The sequence below is a fragment of the Frieseomelitta varia genome, unplaced genomic scaffold (assembly GCF_011392965.1).
Source record: "Frieseomelitta varia isolate USP_RPSP 00005682 unplaced genomic scaffold, Fvar_1.2 scaffold_652, whole genome shotgun sequence".
NCBI classification, from domain to species: domain Eukaryota; kingdom Metazoa; phylum Arthropoda; class Insecta; order Hymenoptera; family Apidae; genus Frieseomelitta; species Frieseomelitta varia.
In genome coordinates, this window is record NW_025110426.1 from 73,157 (window position 1) to 95,223 (window position 22,067).

General features: G+C 42.6%; 1 protein-coding gene across 1 annotated transcript in view; it reads left to right on the forward strand.

Moving 5' to 3' along the window:
- Nucleotides 1-1,427: 1,427 nt before the first annotated feature.
- Nucleotides 1,428-22,067, forward strand: part of LOC122534969 (dipeptidase 1) — a 53,883-nt gene continuing 33,243 nt past the window's right edge. Inside the window, exons 1-4 of the mRNA XM_043666085.1 lie at nucleotides 1,428-1,442; nucleotides 4,487-4,664; nucleotides 12,751-12,901; nucleotides 17,188-17,257. Coding sequence (XP_043522020.1) covers nucleotides 1,428-1,442; nucleotides 4,487-4,664; nucleotides 12,751-12,901; nucleotides 17,188-17,257 — 414 coding nt within the window. The remainder of the gene's footprint in view (nucleotides 1,443-4,486; nucleotides 4,665-12,750; nucleotides 12,902-17,187; nucleotides 17,258-22,067) is intronic.

Here is a 22,067-nt window from a genome sequence, read left to right on the forward strand (position 1 = left end):
TTCGAACGGTATTTCGCAAATAAATTACAAGTTATTTATCGGGATGTATGAAATTATCAGGCATTATTATCGACGAATTAATAGTCGTTTGAGCGTAGAAAAGAACGGCGATTTAAGATTTAATTTTTGCTTAATTAAAATGACACGTGCAGCTGTTATTATAAAAATAACAATCCCGACTGAAATTTTAATACAACTTTCATGCTCGTAATTTGTATTTATTAGTAAATATCCTTCGTATCTAATATGCTGATCGTTTTCAATCATTTAACATAATCATACAGCCATACACATTGATATATACTAATTGTAAGATTGATTTAAAGCATTCAATCACGTCATCTAACCATCAACAGACATGAACGAACGAGAATCACAAATTACAACGTCTCGAGAGGGTAGGCTCGCCTAATCTATAAAATCTGTCCAAGTTCTATTTCTCAAAGATCTTAGAAACAGGTACTCGATTAAATACACTCGGACATGTGATTCGGCCGTTAAGATCTCACAATTTTCATAGATATAAATCACACGGAATTCTCCCTCTCTTTTCTTTTCGCCTTGGAACAAGCAATAAAAACAACCGACTAAATTCTATATTACACGGTGCAATTTTTATTACTTAAAATCGGTCAGAATTTGAAAAAAAACGCTAATACAAATTCTCTTCGATTCTTGGAGTTCGTAGCGTTACGTAAAAGTTTCGTAAATTCGGAAAATTTTGTATTCTCGAGATTTGTCGACGTTGCGTTCCATGCCGAATAATAACATGTTAATAAAGTGTAAAGAGCTATTTATCTAGTAAATAAAATTTGTAATTGACGTAACGTTACGCGCAAGATAGCGTGCACTCGTGTTTTTTGAGAATGAAAAAAATTTCTTTAAGAATGTTGTTTCACGCTGGAAATACACAGAAGACACAGAAGAGAGAGACGATTGATTTGTAATGAAAAACAAGGTGAAACGCGGTGAAACCTTCTTCCTTTATTTCGACGAAGGGGAAAGTTACAGGAATTGGAGAAACTTGAGTAGGAGCGTTTGAATGCGTTGATTCGCAAAGGCAGGAGAAATCAATGAACCTGTCAATTATTCAATCGGCTCGAGTGAAAAGAAATACCTTGGGATGTTTTCTCTTTCGCTCTCTAGTACCAAGTTTTTTTCCCCCCTTTTGTGCGCGATACAACACAATGTATTCGCCTGGGCGTCACCTCGTCGCATTTTGAGACTTTCTCGAAAATTAGCTTCTCCAGAAATCCGACAAACACGGTTTGCTTCGATTTAAGAAAAAAGGAAGAAAAGCAGAGCAAACCTTGTGGAGAAAAATCTCTGCATTTTAAGTCAAGGAAATTTTTGTAAACACAACTTGCCATTCATTTCGTGAAAGTTGTTCGCTACGTGTTAAGAAAATTAAACGTTGATCGACAGGAATGCAACGAGAATGGGTGAGAACATTGATAAGAAACTTAGTAAAAGTAAAATACATATTCAAACAGAAGTGATAACATTCACGATAAAGTGTTCTGAATGATAAAAATTGCACATTCTCAGATACTCAATCAGTTTATATCGCCAATAAATTCGACCCCCCTAATCGGGGAAAAGTTCTCTACCCCGTGTACGTAATGAAAATCCATCAGAAAGATAAGGGTACAGATTCCAATGAAATGTTTATGGAACACGTAACTACGCGTGGAACCTTTCTGAAAATCTAATCGAACTAATGGACTACCAAATAGAAACACGATCTGAAAACCTAAAAATTTCGAAATAGACGTTTAATTTTCCCCTATCCAGTTCGATCTTCTTTTTTTTTTTTTTTTTTGGACTTCCAACTGAAACGTTCGATTAAAAAATGAATAGTTCTTCGAAAGAGGAGGCGAGCCATTTCGGGGTCTGTTTTTATCTTCCCCTTCATATTTCCGAGAGATTCTACGGCAGGTCAGAGATGGGAGAAAGAAAAGAAGGGAGAACGAAATTGCGGCAAAACGCGTTCCTCTTTCATGCAAGTTTAATTTAAAACCGCGCCAGCGATGTTCTCTCTATCCCGTGAACGTATTTTTCAAAGAATGGCTCTCTTCCGGTTGAAACGTTGTTAAGAAACGTTTCGTATATTCGACTCTTCGTAAAAAATAAAAGCAGCGATCGCTCAGACGTTACGTTTCGGTTGTGCGCGAATTTAAGCGCTTTAACTTAAAAAAAAAAAAAAAAAAAAAAGAAAAAAAGTCTGACCTGAAATACCAGGGCGAACTGGTGGAAAATGTTTCTGCAAACAGTTGGCTCGTTTAATCGTCACTCGATTCATTATCGCGAATGTACGATCAAAAGCCGAAAAGCCGACACGATCGTCCGTGGGGCAAGCGATTGCAATTTCACAGTTTTCCTCGCTTTGAAGTTTTTTTTCCCAAACGTAACTGGCAGCCGGCTAAGGAGCGTTAATGACGAGTAAATTCTTGTCGCCGGTGAAATTGCTTGGTAACAGGCCTTCATCGGCAAAGCAAAGAGGGAGAAAGGGACGATTGCGTACGAACCGGAAATCAAAAGGCCCCGTGGGTTGGGGCACGTTCGCCGCTTTCGAAAACCACGTCTGGAAATACTCTTTTCTGGAAACCTCGAGGATTAAATTATTGCCGTTTCGCAATTAACTATTAACCGAAGGGATAAAAGAGGTGTCACGTTCGGGGTGAATGCTTCGAATCAAATGGCGGCGACGCAAAGCAAATTGTGAGCGTAAAAGTTCTTCGAGAGAGGTAATGAAGTCGCGGAAAACGAAGGAAGGAAAGTGAAGGATGTCGCGAGTCGCGTGTTCGGTGGAGCCGCTGCTTGATGAGAAACGGAGAGGGGAAGGGGGGAGAGAAAAGGGAGAACAGGGTGGTAGCGATGGATAAAGAGAGAGAGAGAGAAAGAGAGAGAAAAAAGGGGATGAAACCATCTCGCACCACCCACTGATTTACGACAGCTCGACGACAACGTCACGCTCGGAACGTACATTTCATCCGGCGCTGTTAAAAACAAAACTTTCCTACAGCCTAGCGTGCGAGATATTTTAAACAGGAATACAGTGCTGCCGTGAAATCGGGCAAAGGAAGAATAAAATTCCATCGTGTCGTTTGTACTCGTTTTTATACTCGCGAAACGTCAGTTGGCGCTAAAGCAATCAACTTCTGACTATCTTCTCTCGGATAATTGTAATGAAAACGTTCCGACTGAGAATGAAAAGCGCTGTATTGTATTATATCTGGAAAGGGAGCTGAAATTTTAAGGAAACACCCGAATTTCACTCGGCTCAACTCGATGATTAGAAACGATCAGTCGTGAACAATCGAACTCGACGACGACGTACGATTTATGTGGCGTTTTATCACTTAAAATTTTAAAATTTTAGAATGTTTGAATTTTAAAATTTTAGAATGTTTGAATTTTAAAATTTTAGAATGTTTGAATTTTTAAAATTTTTAAATTTTTAAATTTAAAATTTTACAATGGCTCTCTATTGCGAGAGAGTCTCGAGCTTGGAAGAGCCGATGAATCGAAAGACGACGTGGAACGGCGTAACATCCGTGTGCGAAAAACAAAGTTTTTTACGCGCCCCTTATCAGGCCGAATGAAATATCGCGGGTCGTGTTTAATCCTCGGGATCTGATACATCGGTTTAATTTAGTCTAAGTAGAATATATTCTTAGCCGGTGTGTGTACATAGCCGACCGGTGGAGGATAAATACTCCTTTATTTATGGTTCCCGATATCCCAGTATTTAAAATTCAAAGCGGCGTCCTGCCGACGCCACGGCCTCGTAATACCCTTTTAATTATTTCCAAAGTTCCATCAGATAGCGAATTGAAATGAGAAATTACCATTTACGCCAGTTTGTTATCGTCGCTAGCGCGTACCGAGACCCACTATCGCCATGATGCCACGCTAATGGCGCGAAATAGTATTTGAAGCCGCAGAGTTAATTGAACGATGGAGAAAAGCCTAATGTAACCGGAATTCAGCGTTTGAATCGGAATTCATTGGAGTGCCAGTCCAACGCAATTAGGAGCGGTAATTTTCGTTTTGCGTGAATTGTTCGAATCGAGCTAAGCGGCGTCTCGAAGCTTGAAACCTCCGTCCCTTAAACTTTGCAAAAACGAAAGAAAAGTAACCAGTTGCAGAAGTGGTACGATTCACGCACGTTGCCTGATTACATAATAATTGCAATTGAAAATACTGAACGTCAGTGTCGAACGAACTTTCCTCTGAACGAGTAGAAGTTTCATTCCTTCCGATTAGAAAATCACGTTCGACTGGCAAAGAGTTAAATATTCCAGTTTCGAGCGGACGTGGCGAGCTTATAAATTCTTCATTTTTAATTCGACGAGTTTCGAAGCGAATTTCCTGACCCCAAATCTAATCCTCGTAATATCCCACACCCCCCGTACGTATCGTTAATCGGTGCACGTTCAAAAGAAATTCAACCGTGTATTTTTTTCTATATCTCTGACGAAAGAAAGAAAGAAAAACTCACCGAAATCCCGCGTTGTTTCTGTTGCAGTTTTGGTCAGCTTACGTGCCGTGCTCCTCTCAGCACCTCGACTCGGTCCAACTGGCACTCGAGCAAATCGACCTGATTCGCCGGTTGGTCAACAAGCATCCTGAAAGCATGGTCCTCGTTACCACGGCGGAAGGTGAGGCATTTCGCTTGCAATTCTACGCCTTTGTAACTCCAGCCATACAGCTGGTGCGCCGAAATACAATGTCGGTTCGCCCGGGATATTTACACACGATAGTCGTTCCAATGCGAGGAGAAAGAATTTGGGCTGGGGATGGGGGGGGGAAGTGGAAGAGAGAAAGAAAGAGGGTTGACAAACTGAAATCATAGCCGCGTCGTTTTTCGACGTCGAGCAACAGTCAAAGGACCAAGAGTGACAAAATGAGGAACGCGTAAGATATCGAGTTAAACATTGCTCGATCCGTGAAGATAAATTTTCAATCGCGCGCCGTCCGTTTGGCACCGAGCCGAACCGACTCGATTTTTCCTCCCCGGGCGGGTGAATCGTTATCGATATCGCTCGTCAAAGAATTTCCCACGGTGCGACCTATTTTTCTCCCTTCCTTTTTTTTTTCTTTTTTCTTCTCTTCTTTCTCTGTCCAACTCGCGAAGGAGGAGAAGAGGAAACGAGCCACCCTCCCGACTGGGGCCAACGATTACCGCGCGACATCGCGTATAAACCAACACCGACACCAACCAACACCGAGTATCGATCCGGCAACGCTCCGTTTGTTTGTTCGCTAAACAAATTTCGTGTACGTACAACCACTCATTACACTCTCTTCGGGCTATTAGATAACTGGTTCAAAGCTTGCATTAAATCGTCAGCCAAAGTAAACAGGCAACGCCGCGCCAGGCTGATCGAACAACACGCGAAACATCCGCGAGGCCCGACGAATCACTCTTTAATAGAATCGTGAAACTGCTTGGCAAGTTAAACACGAAATTATTAATTGCCAATCGTGTTTAACGCAATGTAAACACCGGATAACGATACAAGGTCCTTCGTGTACTCGCTTCTGCGAAACTGTCGAATATACGATGTTCCGAGACAGTGTATATCGCACGTACTCTTGGTAGAGTCAGGCTTCTCGAGTCAGCGTTCTCGGGAAAGTCGCGGATCCGCAGGATCCATCCTGCCGGTGGATGCAGCGAGGAAGCTTCCACACGCGAGGAATATGAAATGGAGGCTCGAGGTCGACGAACGTCACCTCATCCTCTATTTGTTCGCAGAACCGGGGACCGTTCGACGTTACACACCGCTCGAATTTCTGGCGTGTCGCCAATGTCAGGAGGCTGGTAAGCCGGTAGAAAAGAATTTCCCCGAGAATAGAGTTTCTCGCCTCTTCGTATCCTCGAAGAAAATTTCGTCGCGGAATGAATCTTCGTCTCCCCTTCAATTTTAATTAATTCCTCGCCGCGTTCCGCTGGCCAGTCGGCCGAGATGTCGCCCGGTATAATAAACGAGCTCGCTTCAAAAGGAGAGTTCCGCCCCCGTTCGGAACGTGCCCGGGAAAACAATCTGCTCGTCGCCTCTTGCCGGAAATTTACGCACGTACCGTATGAAACGTTCGATCGAGGTCGACGAACGTCCGACAAAGTCGGCCGTCTTGTGTTTGTTTCCGGTTGGCCGTTCGACGTCGCGCGCTCTCGACGCCCCTCTGGACGAGAGCCAAGTGTTTCCGAGGGAAACACGACGAAGGCTGGTGGAAAAGTCGGGCCAGCACTCCCCGTTATTATCGTCACCGTGAATACACTTTCGAGAATTTCGAGGATGCATTTTAAGTCGCGGAGGAAAGACCCGTTCGAGGACCGGAGCCGAAGTTCCTCCCCCTACCCGAGGAACGACCAACTTCCGCGCTACCAGCCACCAGTAACCTATTTTACGATCACTCGGCCAAGCCAAACGAAGAGATACATCGAAATTCCGACCGTGGAAAAACTCGTAATGAGAACAGGGACGAGAATGCAAGATCGAGATTCGAGATTCCTCGATTTCAACCTCTGAATGATCCTTCATCTGTCTCAAAATACCTGGCAAATCGTAGGGAAATGGAACAGAAAAATGGAACGTCCCACTATCCCCATCGGCGAGAGCGAGGAGGAAAAAAAGTAAACGGCGATGCGCATTGTTTGCTCAACGTCTGAACTCGATATCTAATTGCAAGTACGTCATCCGAGAATACGATGGAACAAGGTTGGAGGAAACAACTCGTTACGCAGCTCGAACGTGGAAAATAATTTTCCAGAAGGAATTTCGATCGATCCACGATGCCGCCGCCGATATCGAACCCGATTCTATAAGCTCGGATACCCCATAACGCGTACGATAAGACGATCTTCCGCCTCTCTTTCACGCGCGTCCCCGTGTAATCATTCGCTCGTCCGTGAAACGATTCGTTCGAGAACGTAACGCGGCTCTGACGAGAGAAAATGTCGGACAACGGGAGAGAAGATCCAGCGGGCAGTAAATTTCAGCTGGAATGGAAAAATGTCAAGCGATGCCGAGCGTTTCTACCCGCGTTCGATAAGCCGAACCACGGGACGGGCGCGGCGACTGCATGTCGGCATGCACATGCATATGTAAATAGACACGCGATACGTAACGATATATATACTTCACCCTTCTCCTCTTCGAGCGTATAAAGGAACGATTGTTCGAAATTTGCAAGCTGCTTTTTGCTTCTGCAAAAACACGCGTCGCATTCCTTCGCCGATTCATGCGACGCGTAATTTATTATCGACAGAGTTTCAACCATCGCCAAGACATCGATCCAGTTGACATTCCAGATTTCTTCACGCTTGGAACAAACGAACATTCAGAGTTACTTACTCTTGGCGTCGTAGAATTTGAGTGGAGGAGTCGACGAAGACAGCTGGAATTGAGCAACGAGCCACGAGGCGACTATGTCGAATTAAATGCGCGAAATTCGTCACGGACGTTCGCGACACGTGTTTGCCCCACGAAGGTGATCGCGAGACTGTTTGGAAAACGAAAGCAAAGTCGAAATACGGGTGACGTCCCGTTAACATTCGGTCACGTAAACGTTCGAAGACTAAATATATCGAAGGTGTTTTCTAGAAGGAAATCGCACAACAAATCTGATTCTCATTTTAATGCCTGTATATGTACATCGTCCAGTTTATTCTGAAGTATTCATTTGTTTTCTTCCAAGGTTTATTTATTCATTTTACTCTGAGATTTATTTTAAGGTTTATTTATTCGTTTTATTCTACGATTTATTTAATACTGTACAACACTTCTCTTCTCGAGAATGCTACAAACTCTCACAGTACGTAAAAATATTAAAAAATATTTATTCGTAACTGAATCTACGATGGATTTTTAAGATTCGTAAGATGAAAATTTTCCGTGCGATTCTTTTTTGTCAAATTATTAAACTTTGAATATCGAGCAAACACGTGAGAATGAAAATGTTGCGATTTTTTTCAATTTCTGTCGTATAAGCCTAACGTTCAAAGTTGGATAAAAATAAAGAAAAAAGATAAAGCTTCACTCTTCAAAATGATGATGGATCTAACGAAAAAAATCTTTCAGTCAACAATTTTTTATAGCCGTTGCTACAATTATTATATAACCATTCACTGTACGAAATATTATAGAAATTCATACCACGTGCATTTTGCACAATTTTGCATTTTAAAATTTTTTCTAGACGCGCGAAAGTCCATAGTTAATAATCATCTATATCGACAACGAATTTGGAATTCTAAAATGTCTCTGTTCTAATTGTGTTCAAATCTAACTGTATTCTGTTTCGTCAATAAGTGTGAAAAACTTCTGATGTTTCTCGATCAGATAACTACCTCTTCCCACTATAGTTATTAATCCTTTCTTATTTGGACCGTGCTGTAAAATGATTCCAGGTTTATTGTTGTACAATTTCTTTTTTTCTTTATGAAATTACGACAGCTTGAATATTTAAATATTCGAGTATCAATGTATTTCTATCCGTATTTGGTTCATTTCACGTGTGTCGTTCTTACAGCCTCTTCATCCTCCGTCTGCGATTTATCGACGACACGTCGAAGACTAACTCTAAGAAACAATAGACGACGGGGCAAGGTGTGTTTATCTGAACCGACGAGGTCGCTGCCTCGAGTCTGGAAACTTTCGGCGATGGAGCCGCGCTATCACGCCGTTACCTCGGGACAATAGTTCAAACTGTCCCGGATGTTCGACGCCCCCGAGAATTTACGAGCGAGGAAGACGAACTTGAAGCCGCCCGCGTTTATAATTCTCGCCCGATCGAATCCAAACGACCACCGTTTCGAGGGACTCTAAGAGATCGTAACGCCGACAGGACGAGACGCGACGTAGCGGCGATCTATACGGTGTTTCGTAACTCGTCGGACCCACTTCGGGAGCTGATTGTACACCTAAAAATAAATATATGTCCTATCTGTGTCTTCATTTATGAGATATAATGAAAACTTTCTGTTTTAATTACTTTTACAAAAGATGCACGAAATGACTACGTTGCATTTGAAGACAAACCTGCACGCGTCTTGTCATTCATCAGGTTACTCTCTCTATCATTCCTGGTGTTTCTCGGAAGCCTTGCGCTATTCTATTTCGTAGTATTTCAGCATGTTCAATCGATGTTGCGTATACAATAGATTTTCATTCGTGTGACTATTTGAAGATTCAGCAAATTTTGTAATACTCTCTAAATCAGTTCAGTTCTTACTAATAATCGTAATGCATGTCGTATAAGATCGTGTTTAAAGTGATAATGGAGCGAATATTAGTATATTACGATTATTAGTATATTATTATTATTATTATTATTATTACAATTATTATTATTGTATTACGATTATTAGTAAGAACTGAACTGATTTAGAGAGTATTACAAAATTTGCTGAATCTTCAAATAGTCACACGAATGAAAATCTATTGTATTGAACATGCTGAAATACTACGAAATAGAATAGAGCACAACTCCCGACAAATTCGAGAAACACCAGGAACGAGAGAGTAACCAGATGAATGACAAGACGCGTGCAAATGCAAGGTGATCATTTCGAGCATCTTTTGTAAAAGTAATTAAAACAGAAAATTCATTATATCTCATAAACGAAGACAGAGAGGACATATATTTATATGACTTTTTTTTTCATTATTTTTAGGCGTACAATCAGCTCCCGAAATGGGTCCCACAAGTTACGAAACACCCTGTACAAGCCGATTAGGTCGACGAGATACGCGCGCGCGCGCGCGCACAAAGCGAAAATACGACGTGGAAGACGTCGTCGGTATTCCGAGAATCAGAAAATTCCAAAAGAATCGGGATCGTTCGAGGAACATAACTCACCGCCCACGGGTCGACGATCGAATATATACGAGCAACACACGTACACGTCGGACCAACTGGGAACGGCCAGGTATAAATCAACGGACGCTGTAAATCGGGATTCATCGACAGGTTGCGGCTCGCTGCTGCCCTTTCTTCCCCGGTTATTCTTCCATTAGAGGTCTAACGCGGCGTAAACGCCGGCCGCGTCCGCACGTCGCGAAGGAATTAAAGTAAACTCGGGACAAATGGTGCGAAACGCTCCATTTATCGAGCGCGAACGGAGTGGCAGAGAGAGAGAGAGAACGAGCAGAAGCTTGAGAAAGAAGCTAAAATACGATACACGTGCGAACGACAGATTGGAAGGACTAAACGTATCGGGAGCAGCAAATAGAAATTATTCTTGCCGCGGAAAGTCGATGAAATAATTGCCAGATATCCCAGCCTGTTCTCAACACGTTGAGTGCCGTGCGTACGTTTTGTTTACTGTTCGACACAGTTCCGCGGTAAGCAAAACGCAAGAATACAGAACAAGATTACATCCGGCATGGATACAAGTCAGAAAATTTCGTAAAAAAATTGTTACGAAGAGAATGCAACACTGTTGAGAAGAAATATTAGACTAAGAGTGTTACAACGTTCCGTGATAAGTGGAAAGGAAATCTACATCTTTGCCTAAACTGTTTTAACCCTTTCGTTACGAGCGCCGGATATATCCGGCATCTACGCGATGATTTGTGTGTATTGTATTATTATTAATAATAATTTCAAAGTCTCCAAATATGTCGTTATGTAAAACTTAAAGAAGTACGTCGAAAACCAGTTTACCGACGTGCAATGTGCACACTTCGCGGCGCGGTGCCCCGTTCAGTGGCGTCAGCTCTGCGGAGCGGACTGCCGTAACGAAAGGGTTAATAAAACCCATTGTTATTGCATTATTATACTATTTACGTAATAAATATTAATAAAAGTTACTATTGTTGTTTGTAGTCTTGAAATTTTTCAATTTCTAATATATGTGTACTAAATTTGCTTCTAAAAACAGTAGCAAAACGACAGAAGTCAAATAGAAGTTAATAGCATTCGAAGGAGGTATCGAAACAGTAAAACATTTTGGATTCAAGCAGAGATCTAGTAGATGCGATCAGGCTTATTACACGATAAAAATACCACATGAGTGGGTGGTTCGAACCACGCAGTGATGGACCAGAGATCGACACTTTGTCCTTAACACAAAGCTTGATCAAAAATAAAATAGAAAATGAAAAGAAGAAAGGTGAGAAGGTCGCGAGTGGAGAGACCTTCGCGGTCGCTCTGCTCGGACGGCGAGGATTACAGGTTATCGAGTCAAATTCACGCGTAACCGCGCGTTCGAGGTTCCATTAGCGCTTGAGGGCTGGATCGCGTGCGGTCGGAAGCGGAAAAGTTGGAATCGCCCGGCGATAAATGAGGGGTTCCGGGAGAGGTGAACGTGCGTCGGAGGTGAGCAACGCGACGAAACGACGCGCGTTGCACTTTACACGGGTATGTATCGGTATCCGTATGTAGCGGCCGCGCCTAACGCAATTTGTCCGCGGTGTTTTAATCGAATCCGAACGACACCGAGCCCGCGAATCCGATTTCGCGTAGCACGACGGCCCCACCTTTACACCGCCCGGACTCGATTAAAACGATTAAACCGAGGCCGAGAATCGAATTCGCGGCGCGCTGGCTAAATACTGACAAAATACCGGCCGCAAGAAGGATTTCCCAAAGCTGTCTGGCCCCCTGTCGGCTCAGCGAGAGCCGCGCCCGTTCCATTATCCTCTGGCTGGGATTAATCAAACCCCCGTTTACGCTTCGCAATTAACGATCTGACCGATAACGTTCGCCACCTTCGGCCGGCTATTTAAATGATTCCATTAAGCCACGCTCGGGTCCGGCTCGTCGCGTCGATTCAGCCTTAGAGCGTATGATCTTTTCAAACGTCAGAGAGGAAAATTGAGAGTCCATTTCTATGGGAGCTCTGTTCTATTTCTACTACGTTAGAGTATCTGAATATTTGACTTCTTATATAAAAAAAAAAAGAAAAAAAGAAGGGGATAAGTAAAATATAAGTGTTACAGTACAGAGGAAAGTAAAATGAGGGTATTAATGTAAAAACGTGAGTGAAATAGTGGAATAGCAAAGTGAAATAAAAGTAAAAGTCAAGAATAGTATTGCAAATAAATCAACGAGATAAACGTATTAATTACAAATAAACGAGAAAAATCCCTTGTTATACAAAGAGGGAAAAACTGGGAACAGTATTATAGTATTATAAAATAAAATGAGGCTATTTACATAACTTTATAACAGTATTATAAAATAAGATGAAGCTATTAATATATAAATGTAAATGGAATACTGGAACAGTAAAGTGAAATAAAAGTAAAAATCAAGTAAATAAATAAGATGAACATGGACAAGCAAATATCGACAAACAATCTAGAAACTAGAGTAACAAATGAAAATAACAAAGAGGGAATATCAGATGGAAGATAGATCGAACGAATGAATACGGTACATAAACGTGGTAAAGACCTAACAATAATTAGGGAAAAACTGTGGTAGCAGTAAGTATAAATTCCCCCTCCCCCCTCAAAGTTAAATGGCAACGTTATCCACTTAGAAGTTAATTGTGTAGATACCGCTCCTTCGTCTTACCGCTAAACTGGAATTTATATAACTGTATTTCACGCGCATTCTGAAGAGGGACGCTCGAAGGAGTTGGCGATAATTAGCCGAATGGCGGTACTTGAGAAGATTCGCGATAAGGGCGCAAGTTGGAACGCCCGAGTGGTATCTACGCGATGATAATTAGAACAATAATAATAATTATTACAATCGAGAACGTTCAAGGCCCGATTTAACGCATGCTTTCAGGTATAGAGAGGGCGCACAAGGAGGGTAGATTAGCGAGCCTGATAGGGGTCGAAGGGGGTCACGCGGTTGGAGCGAGTCTGGCAGTTCTGAGGATGTTGTACGAGCTGGGCGCTAGGTATCTCACGCTCACTCACACATGCAACACGCCTTGGTGAGTTTACCAATTGAGATATAATTCACGATTACGCTCAGATTACGTGCACGCATGTTTTTCAACCGAAGCAGTTCCGTCCGATTCTACAATAATACAAAAGCATCGCGGCGAAAATAGCTGAAAATTGGATAATCGTTCAAGCGGTACGGGCTAGCCGATTTTCGTGATTATCGCGTGCCCGTTCAATGCGTAATCACGTATAAAGAGCTCTGTCGAGGATAATTCATCATAATGCATCATAATGCATTATCGTGCGCGCATCAATCACACGCGTTCCTCCGCGTAACAATTTATCGGGAGAGAAATATCGCTGGATCGTCGCGCGTTCCGCGAACAAACAACGCGTTTTCGCCAAAATTTATGCAGAGACATCTTCTAAATAGATGTTGGATTGTTTTCTTTTTTCTCTTTTTTTCTTTTTTCTTTTTTTTTTCTTCGTCTGAATTTATTTAAGAAATTTAACCGCAAACGTCAGGTATTGAAAAATACGTCGACGAACGTACGTATGATTACCGCGGAGGATCTTGGAAATCTATAACGGATCGGAAGTCGCATTTGGGGCATGTCTCGAGCACAATACGCGACGAGTATCGATATTCTCGGCGGATGGAACTGTTTCGACGACACGGACGAACGTCGGTGGCGGCTGTTTCAGTTTTAAGTTCGCGGCGCGGGAGGCTCGGAATTACGTAAGGGTTGCGAACTGCGCGAGCCAGCTGTCAGCCACCGGCGCGCGTATAGAAATATTATTCTAGAACAAACACAATGGACCAGTTCCCATTTTACGAGACGGCACCGACCGCGCCGGCTGCGGTATTCGGCCCGACGAAAAAACGAACGACAACGCGACAGCGAAAACTGGTCGAGGAAACAATAAAAAAGTCTCGAACGAAACCGACGGCTTTTGTCAGAGACGCGACACTCCGCTCTTCCCGGGATAAAGACCGAATTTATTTTACACTTGCGTGTACCACGTGTAAAATAAATACGCGCGCGCACAGCCGAAGAGCGCAACTAAATCGATGGCTGGCCGACGATCGTACAAATATCTTTTTCTGCGCGTCGATAAATAATATTACCACCGTTGTAAAGCACGGCTTTCATTGCTGCACGAACGAAATTTCTGATATATTATTAAAGTTTACAAAACTCGCTTGCCAAAAGCGAGCTGATGAATATTTCCTTGACGTAATTAAATTTGCACACGTGAAACATTCACGACGTTGAAATTATGCAAAATCCTTTCCGTCACGCGTATATTTTTTTTCTTTTTTTTTTTTTTTATTTTGCAAACGTTAATACTGATGGCAGGAAAAATGATTTATGCAAAAGTCGCGCCCCGTTTTGTTTAGTTGTAAACACTGTAAATTTCGCCGAAGATCGCGTTACACGCCGAGCAATATTATACATAAATATCGTAGACGTGAAACGATTAACATAAGTTCGAACTCGTGAAAGACAATGGCACGAAAATTTCGTATGTATTCGCTGTGCCGTTGCGAGAATACTGACGAACTCCCAACTACTACGTTCAAACAAAAGATACACGAAACAAAAGAGCATAAATCAACGTTCAATTTTATGCAAACCATACTGCAGGCGAGCAACGTACGTACATACGTATTCCTCGATATTTTATAATTTACGGTCATTTCACACGCTGAAAAACTTGACAGATGAATTTTGAGAATTTTCGCGTTTTCTTCTTGCGTTGAATATTTGAAAAGAGAATGACGTGATATCCCGAAATCCGTAACAATCAATTTCAACCGAAATAGAAATTAATAAAAATATATACTTACTTCGATACGATAGAATTCGCAAAATTCCGGGAAGAGGAGTGAAAGTTAAATGACGGCGAAAGCGTTAATACGAAGTGCCAAATTGCTTAAACACGACATCGTAGAGCGGACGGTGAACGCGGGCAAAACTTTCGATCGATCGTCCATTGTCCGGCTCAATAAACAAAGTAGGAAATGGCGAGCGTACAATGACTTTCAGCGGACAATCAGGTTTAATAACCGAACGAACTGGCGGCACGTAGAGTGGAACGTTGTAATTTGACGGGATTTTTCAAAGGGTGGGAGGACAACACAGCGGTTAAAGAGCTGAGAAACGCCGATCGGCCCCCGATGATCGACGATCCCACCGTTTCGACCGTGAAATTTATATCTGTAAAGCCGGTTCGGAATCTTTATTTATGCGCGGCATTACGCGACGGAACGATGGCTCACGGGGAGGATTAACAGAACCGTGACAATATTATCCGCGTCTCGAAATTTCCCGGCGTCGACCGAGCATTTTACGATTCCGATAAATAACCGGTTGCGGCGAAACGGTTTCAACTAGTGGCTGGCTGAAGTAGCTAGAGTAGAGCAGAGTTGCTGCGCGAGTTTACCGTCTGGCTGTTCGACAGTGGTGAGATTAGTTCGTAGCCATAGAACACTCTCGCCGAATTTTCGATATTAATTTGAAGCGTTAAATCCACGAATCGGTGTGTACGCCAGCCTTCTGTGTACACTCGACACACAAGAAGAAAACGAGCGCGAGATATCGAGAGCTCGCAGTTGGCGTGTTCGTCTCTGGGCAATCCTATCAAACGTTCTCTCCACCCTCTACGTCGTAGCTAGATCCTCTTGCTATGTACATACATACATACGTACACAGTCGACTCAAAGGCGCTGATACCGATCACACACTCTCGTTTTCGTTTTACACGTATGTGGCTATGCACGCGGCGCAACAGCCGTCTTCGCTTTGCTACCGTCGATCGACATTGATCCGTAATAACAGATTATCCGCGCTAATTGTCACGGTGTAATTGGCGGCATTGATTTCGAGTTAATTAAAGAGAGGATCATCCAGACGGTAATTGATTCACTCTCGGCTGGAATGTGAAGGGATATTCGGCCTCGATTCTCTCTGACGACGAGCGATCGCAAGGAAATTTTCATTCCGAGCTCTGCTTTTATCGTTCGTCTGGATTTGAGCGGCAGTCGGTTCATTGAAACAAAGATCCTTTCATGTATGGATTCTACTCGACTTTACGCGAAGACGAGATGAAAATACTTGCAATTAGTTGAAAACAAGAATTGGGAAAAGTAGAGAAACCAGTAGTCTTGACCAGCCACGCGTTGACACTGCCTGATGAGATACAAGTAGAAAAATCCGTCTTTAGTCAGCCACGTGTCGAAACCACTCACAATGTACTCTCGTTCAGATATCTTAGCGACAAGTACTATTTTTGTATAATAAAAGAAAATAGTACAATAAATATAAATTAGAAGTAAATATAATAATATTTAGAATAATTTAGGCAAAAGTATAAATTGTTGTATGAAACAGACTTTACAAAGATTCTGTCAATATATTAATATATTGTATTATATACTGTACTTATTATTATATTACATACGTATAATACAATATAATTAAATGATATAAAACATAATTTACACGGTAATCATATATTGATATATTGCATTATATATTACATTATAAAACACGTATATACGTTAAGTATTTGAAAGTAAGTACTTTCAACTAATGTTGAAAGGAAAAGTGTCCTAAGACTTTTGAGCGAAAGTAGTATACAGCGTCTTTTCGTTTGACGGTCAAAGGAAAATCCAAAGTGTCCAATCCCGAATTGGCAGTCCCCTCCCATCGCTTGAGACGCATCGATCGCGTTCGCCGTTTACTAGTCGTTCCTCCTCGGCGATCGATTCTCGCGTCAGCTAGCATTGCGAGCGTCGTATCATCGTTCCGTTTGCCAGCTTAGAGAACATCGCGCTAATACAGACGATTATCGTGCCGAAATTGCCCAGACTCGCCCGGAAGCCCGTAGCTGCTAGTCGCGTCTAGCACGACTCCTCGTAATCCTATCAACGTGAGAGATGTTTATGAATCTGTCGGCCCAACATTATCGTCCATCCCCCCCCCTTCCCTCCGCCCGATAAACCTTCAGATAATGGTAATTAATCCTCCATCGTGGACAGAGATTTATATCGCGTTCGCGCGATATTACACGGACTTATTTTCCGGCCCGACGTTCACGAAACGGCACGGTTTCAATCGTCATTCTACTGCTCGCCAGACATTCCGCGAGGTATTGGTGCTTCGAATCAAGACGTTTGTACACGGGACAGGTACGATTTCCGCAGTCATTAGTTCGACGAGAACAGTTGCTTAGTATTACCAACGCGAAACTCTATGATTAGAGGGCATTGTACGACAATAATGCCGAGGATTGTTGCCATTGAGTTACTGACCTATTGGTTCGTTAGGGCAGAATGCAGCACAGCGGATGAACCCGGTCAAGTGGCACGCATCGGTGGCCTCTCCAATTTTGGCAAGGTGAGTGGAAAGAAACCTTTTGCTCCTCCTCTCGACGGTGAAAACCTTTCAAACGTTGCCCGTACAAACGATCGTCGTGTTGACGAACGTGTTGAACGCGCAGTTTCAATCCTGACGTATGTACGCGTGGCACGTGAAATCGACACGGCGAAAACTGTTCGAAAGACGATACTTTGATACCAATGAAACGAAACTTTCAATCAAACGAATTACTAGTGTTACGTTACTGTAAATTAATCAACTAGGCTGCGCGAAAAGAAAGAAAAAAAAGCGGAACTCGCGACTATATTCACATGTGATTCTGAGCAAGATGAGTGGCGAGAAGTTTTTGCCGCGAAACGTTCCGAGAGAGGCCGAGCTGTTTTGCACGCTGGATTAAAACATCCAACAGCCGTCCATCTCCCCGAGCTACGTGTTACTTCGCGGAACGACGCTTTCTTTGCGAGCCCGCCGATCGTAAATCCACTTCGATCAAAATCGCCGGGTCGTAAACTGGTCGAGAGATCCGGTGAAAATTCCGATCCGGCAGATCGACTCGCAGGAGAACCCCCAGCCCCTGAGATGTTTGCAGTTTTTAAGTGTAAATGGAGGGGGGGAAAAAAGAGAGGAGACAGAGGTACGCAAGATAGTTGATCTTTGAAATTCGGAGGGAACTTTGAAACGTCGAGTTATTTATGAAAATTACCCGTTGGCGCTCGTGGCATTCGCATCGAAGTATTCATGAATTCCTGGGCGGACGTTACCCCTTGTACGAAAGAAAATTATGGGCCACATCGATCAGCCGTGGGGAACAATCGTTCGCATTTTAAACGCGCATACTTCGAATGGCGAAGCCCCCATTTGAAAAGGGGCAAAACTCGCGACTTTCAACCAACGTAAAGTTCGTACGTTCCATGTCGTTTCTTTCTTCTTTTCTTTCTTTTTTTCTTTTTTCTCGTTTTTGACGTCAGTTTACAACTTGACCAATTTGAGGAATTTAATTACGAGCAATTACTTGATATTTTGAGAATTTCAACGATATTTTAAAAGGGGATGTAGTTCGCTCCAAAACCAAACAATTTCGATAACGCGGGATTGATCGACAACGTGCTGAATTTTTAGAAAAAATTCTGTTTCCCTGCAAAAAAAAAAAAAGAAAAAAAATGAAAAAAAAAAGATAGAAAATACGAGTCGCGACCTGCCAAACGTAATTTTGCCACGTAAATATCGTTTGCCGAAAATTTTATCAATTCTCCGATCAACGGAAAAGAGAGAAAACGGAATTAAAACGACGGTAGAACCACTCAGCTACGGGAAGAAGATAGAAAACCAATTTATTTCACTGCAGGATAGGAGTCATCGCAGGAATTTCCTGAAAACGCGCGTATGTTTAAAAATGGAAGATATGTGAACGTAGCACAGCTGCCAGAAGCCTGTTCGAAAATAAAATACACGCGGAGAATAATTTCGAAAATAGTTTCGCTCGAGTGACACCGACTTTCTTCAAAATTAGAGAGGCAATTACGTCCGTGTTCAAGAGGTGTAATTCCAATTCTTGTTCCATCGCGACAACGTCTCGTCCAATCTCGTTAATCTCGAAACGATTAAGACGATACAAGTTCAACTCAGGGCTGTATTTTTTTTTTTTTTTTTTTTTCTTACGAAGCGAGTCGGATATATATATATACAGTCCGACGAGGCGAAGTTACGAGCGCTCGGCACCGTGTCCTATTTACCGAGTGTCGGAAAAACATCAAGCGGACATCCCCCGAGGGATGTTTTCCAACGCGGCCGAGGGAGATATATGAGAAACGACTTTAGGACTCTGACCGCGACACAAGCCAGAAGTATGACCCACGGTGGCCAACGACCGAAAGATCCGGATAACGTACGATCCCCCTGTTCCCCGCTTGGTCAATTGTCACTCCAATCTAATTATTTCCGGCGGACATTATGCTTTCTTACAGCCGCGTGCAAAATAGGTAGAGTACGAGTCAGTTACGGTCCGTGAGTTACACGATGGGTGAAATTCACCGCGAGTCAAGCTACTTACTGCTATTTCTTTCTGCATAACCGCCGAGACAAAAACTAACGTTCCTCCGGAGGCGCGTTCCGCGAAAGGAAAAGATAAACAGAGGCGGAGAGTAGAACCGGCGGTCCGAGGGAAAAAGGAGAAATGTATGAGAAACGACTTGGAAACCGTGGCCCCTTCTCACGACTTAAGCCGAGGAAAAGTTTCGCGGGCGAAGGACGAGAGGAGGGAAGAGAAGACAAGCGAGGAGAGACGGTCATTTAAATATTCAACGAGGACCGCTTACGGTGTTTCTCACGATCGCTTTGGCGTCATCGAGCCGTAGCATCCGAGTCGAAACGATTGTTTCGTTCGCGCAATTCGGCGTCGAACGTTCTTCTCGCGAAAGAAACCTTCCACTTTCGGAAAAGTTGGGTCGCGATCCCGGCCAAACTTCGTTCCGCTTTTTCTCTTTTCCAAAGGAGGGGGAGAAAGAGTCGACGCGCGAACATCCGGCCGCTCTCTCTCGTTTCGTCGATCCACGGGGAGAAAAAAATGGTGGCGCAGAGTCTATTTCAAGTTTTGAAGAAATTTCGGATGCTCGCCGCGACTGTCCGTTCTTTTTCTCACCGACGTCTCGTTTCGCAACTCTGTCGCATTATCCATGAAACTTCCTGTCCATTTGCGCGAAGAAAGGGACAAGTCAGCCGGCTAACGTCGAGTTCTCTCTCGAGAAACACGAGAGAGTTCCGCACTTTTCCGAATGCAGAAAGTTTCTTTCCCGTTTTCGCGCACTTTTCCCCTCCTTTTTAATTATTCGACAAACACGCGAAAGACGCGCGAACGTGTTTCTAAAAAAGTAATAAAACGTCGTAATATTTTTGGCGAGCGTGAAAGAGCGAAAGATTCTTCTGAGAAACCGAGACGTGTATATATTACGTGAAAGTTTTGGCGGCACGTGGCAGAAACGAGCGAATAAGCTCTCTGAATAAAATAAAAGTCACGTTAAGAATATAAAGCAACGATTGTTTCGATCATTGGTTTGCACGGTACGATACACCGCGTGCAAAATTTCTTTATCGTCGCAACAATCAATAAATTGACCGTTATAATCCTATCGTGTGTTATTTTTCTACGAGTAAAGTGAATAAGCATGTTCAAAACCGGGTGGTCCCATTGAAATCATCGACACAGATTTCTCCGACACTGTTCTCATCGACTCCAGATTTGTCCGACAGCGACTTTGCCCGACAACAGTTTTTATCGACAGACATTGACCGACATCAACATTGGACAATTACATATCGCTGCAGATGTTGCCTCAGTTTGCGTTCGGCTATGATGTTTATTGCTTCTAGTATATCGAATAGAGTTATAATCATTCTTATTGTCAGTGAAAATAGTTAATTATACAAAAATGTCTCGATCATATTCAGAAAATGATGGTTCTGTCACTGCAGAAGTCATATTATCAACTAGAAATAAAATATAACTAAACCTAACCTAAACTTTGCATTATCATTGAAAAAGCAATGATGAACAAACATCATAATAATGTCATCGGTCAATATCATTGTAGGTTAATACTGTCGTTGGGTAAAATTGTCATCGATAAAAACTGTTACCGGGCAAATCTGGAGTCGATGATTTCAGTAGGACAGTCCTAAACGTGCGAAGTAACATTCGGAGAGCGTTGTACTTCGCTCGTTACTTTGCGAAACAAACGACAATTCTAGAACCGTATTAACCCTCGCATGACGAGCCGTACTGGCCGGTGGCCGGGTCTCGCGAGACCCAAGCTACTGACTACATATATACATACACGTTCCAGTGGAACGATGTACGCCTGTATGTAGTCATTAGTAATCGGTTCAATTTTATTTCTTTTTTGTATTTTTATTATGATTGTTATAACAATAGGATAGTAGAAAATAAAAACAGCTTTTGTTACTTTTATTACCTATAAACAATATTATTTATTTTCGTAGTATCAAATACGTTAGATTGCATTTATGTTTGCTACAAGCAAAATTGTGACAATTGCTACATTTAGCGCTATATTTGTTGTCATTGCCTATGCAATAAAATAAAACATCTCGATCGCTTTAAGTATGAAAGTTTCAAGTTTTAAAAAATGGAAAAGACTAAAACATACAAAAAATGAAAAATATTACAAAACTAAAAGAATACTACTAATGAAAAATACTGAAAACAATGCACTGAAATACACTTCCGACCATTCGCTATTGACTGCTTCTTCAGAACTGACTCGTACGTGCGTTCGTCACCGATTTGACTTTTTATTGGAAACGTAATATGATTCCATTTTTTATCGCTAAATCGTAGCCGTACAGGTTAACTTTGTACGGCTCACACGCAAAGTAGGACTTCAAACGGGTCATCGCAGACCCAGCCACCGTTATGCGAGGATTGAACACCGGGGATATACATACGTCATATTAACGCGCGCACCTGTGTGTAACCCCAAGAAGAATCAGCTCTTTTTTCCGCCCGGCCTCATCTGTGCACCGAGACGTTTTATATACGATCCTCCACTTTTCTTTTATACCTCATTCGGCGGCTACACCATTTCTCACCCACACCTGCGTAATAAACAGCTCCCTCAAGCACTCAATAAAAATTCCACACGATCTCGCCCAGAAAAAGAAGAGATATAGCCAGACGGGCACTTTTTCCTCGGGTTACTTCTCCTCCGTCCGTCGTTTTCACTCTGCGGTGTATATATATATATGTGTGTGTGTGTGTGTGTGTGTGTGTGTGTGTGTGTGTGTGTGTGTGTGTGTGTGTGTGTGTGTGTGT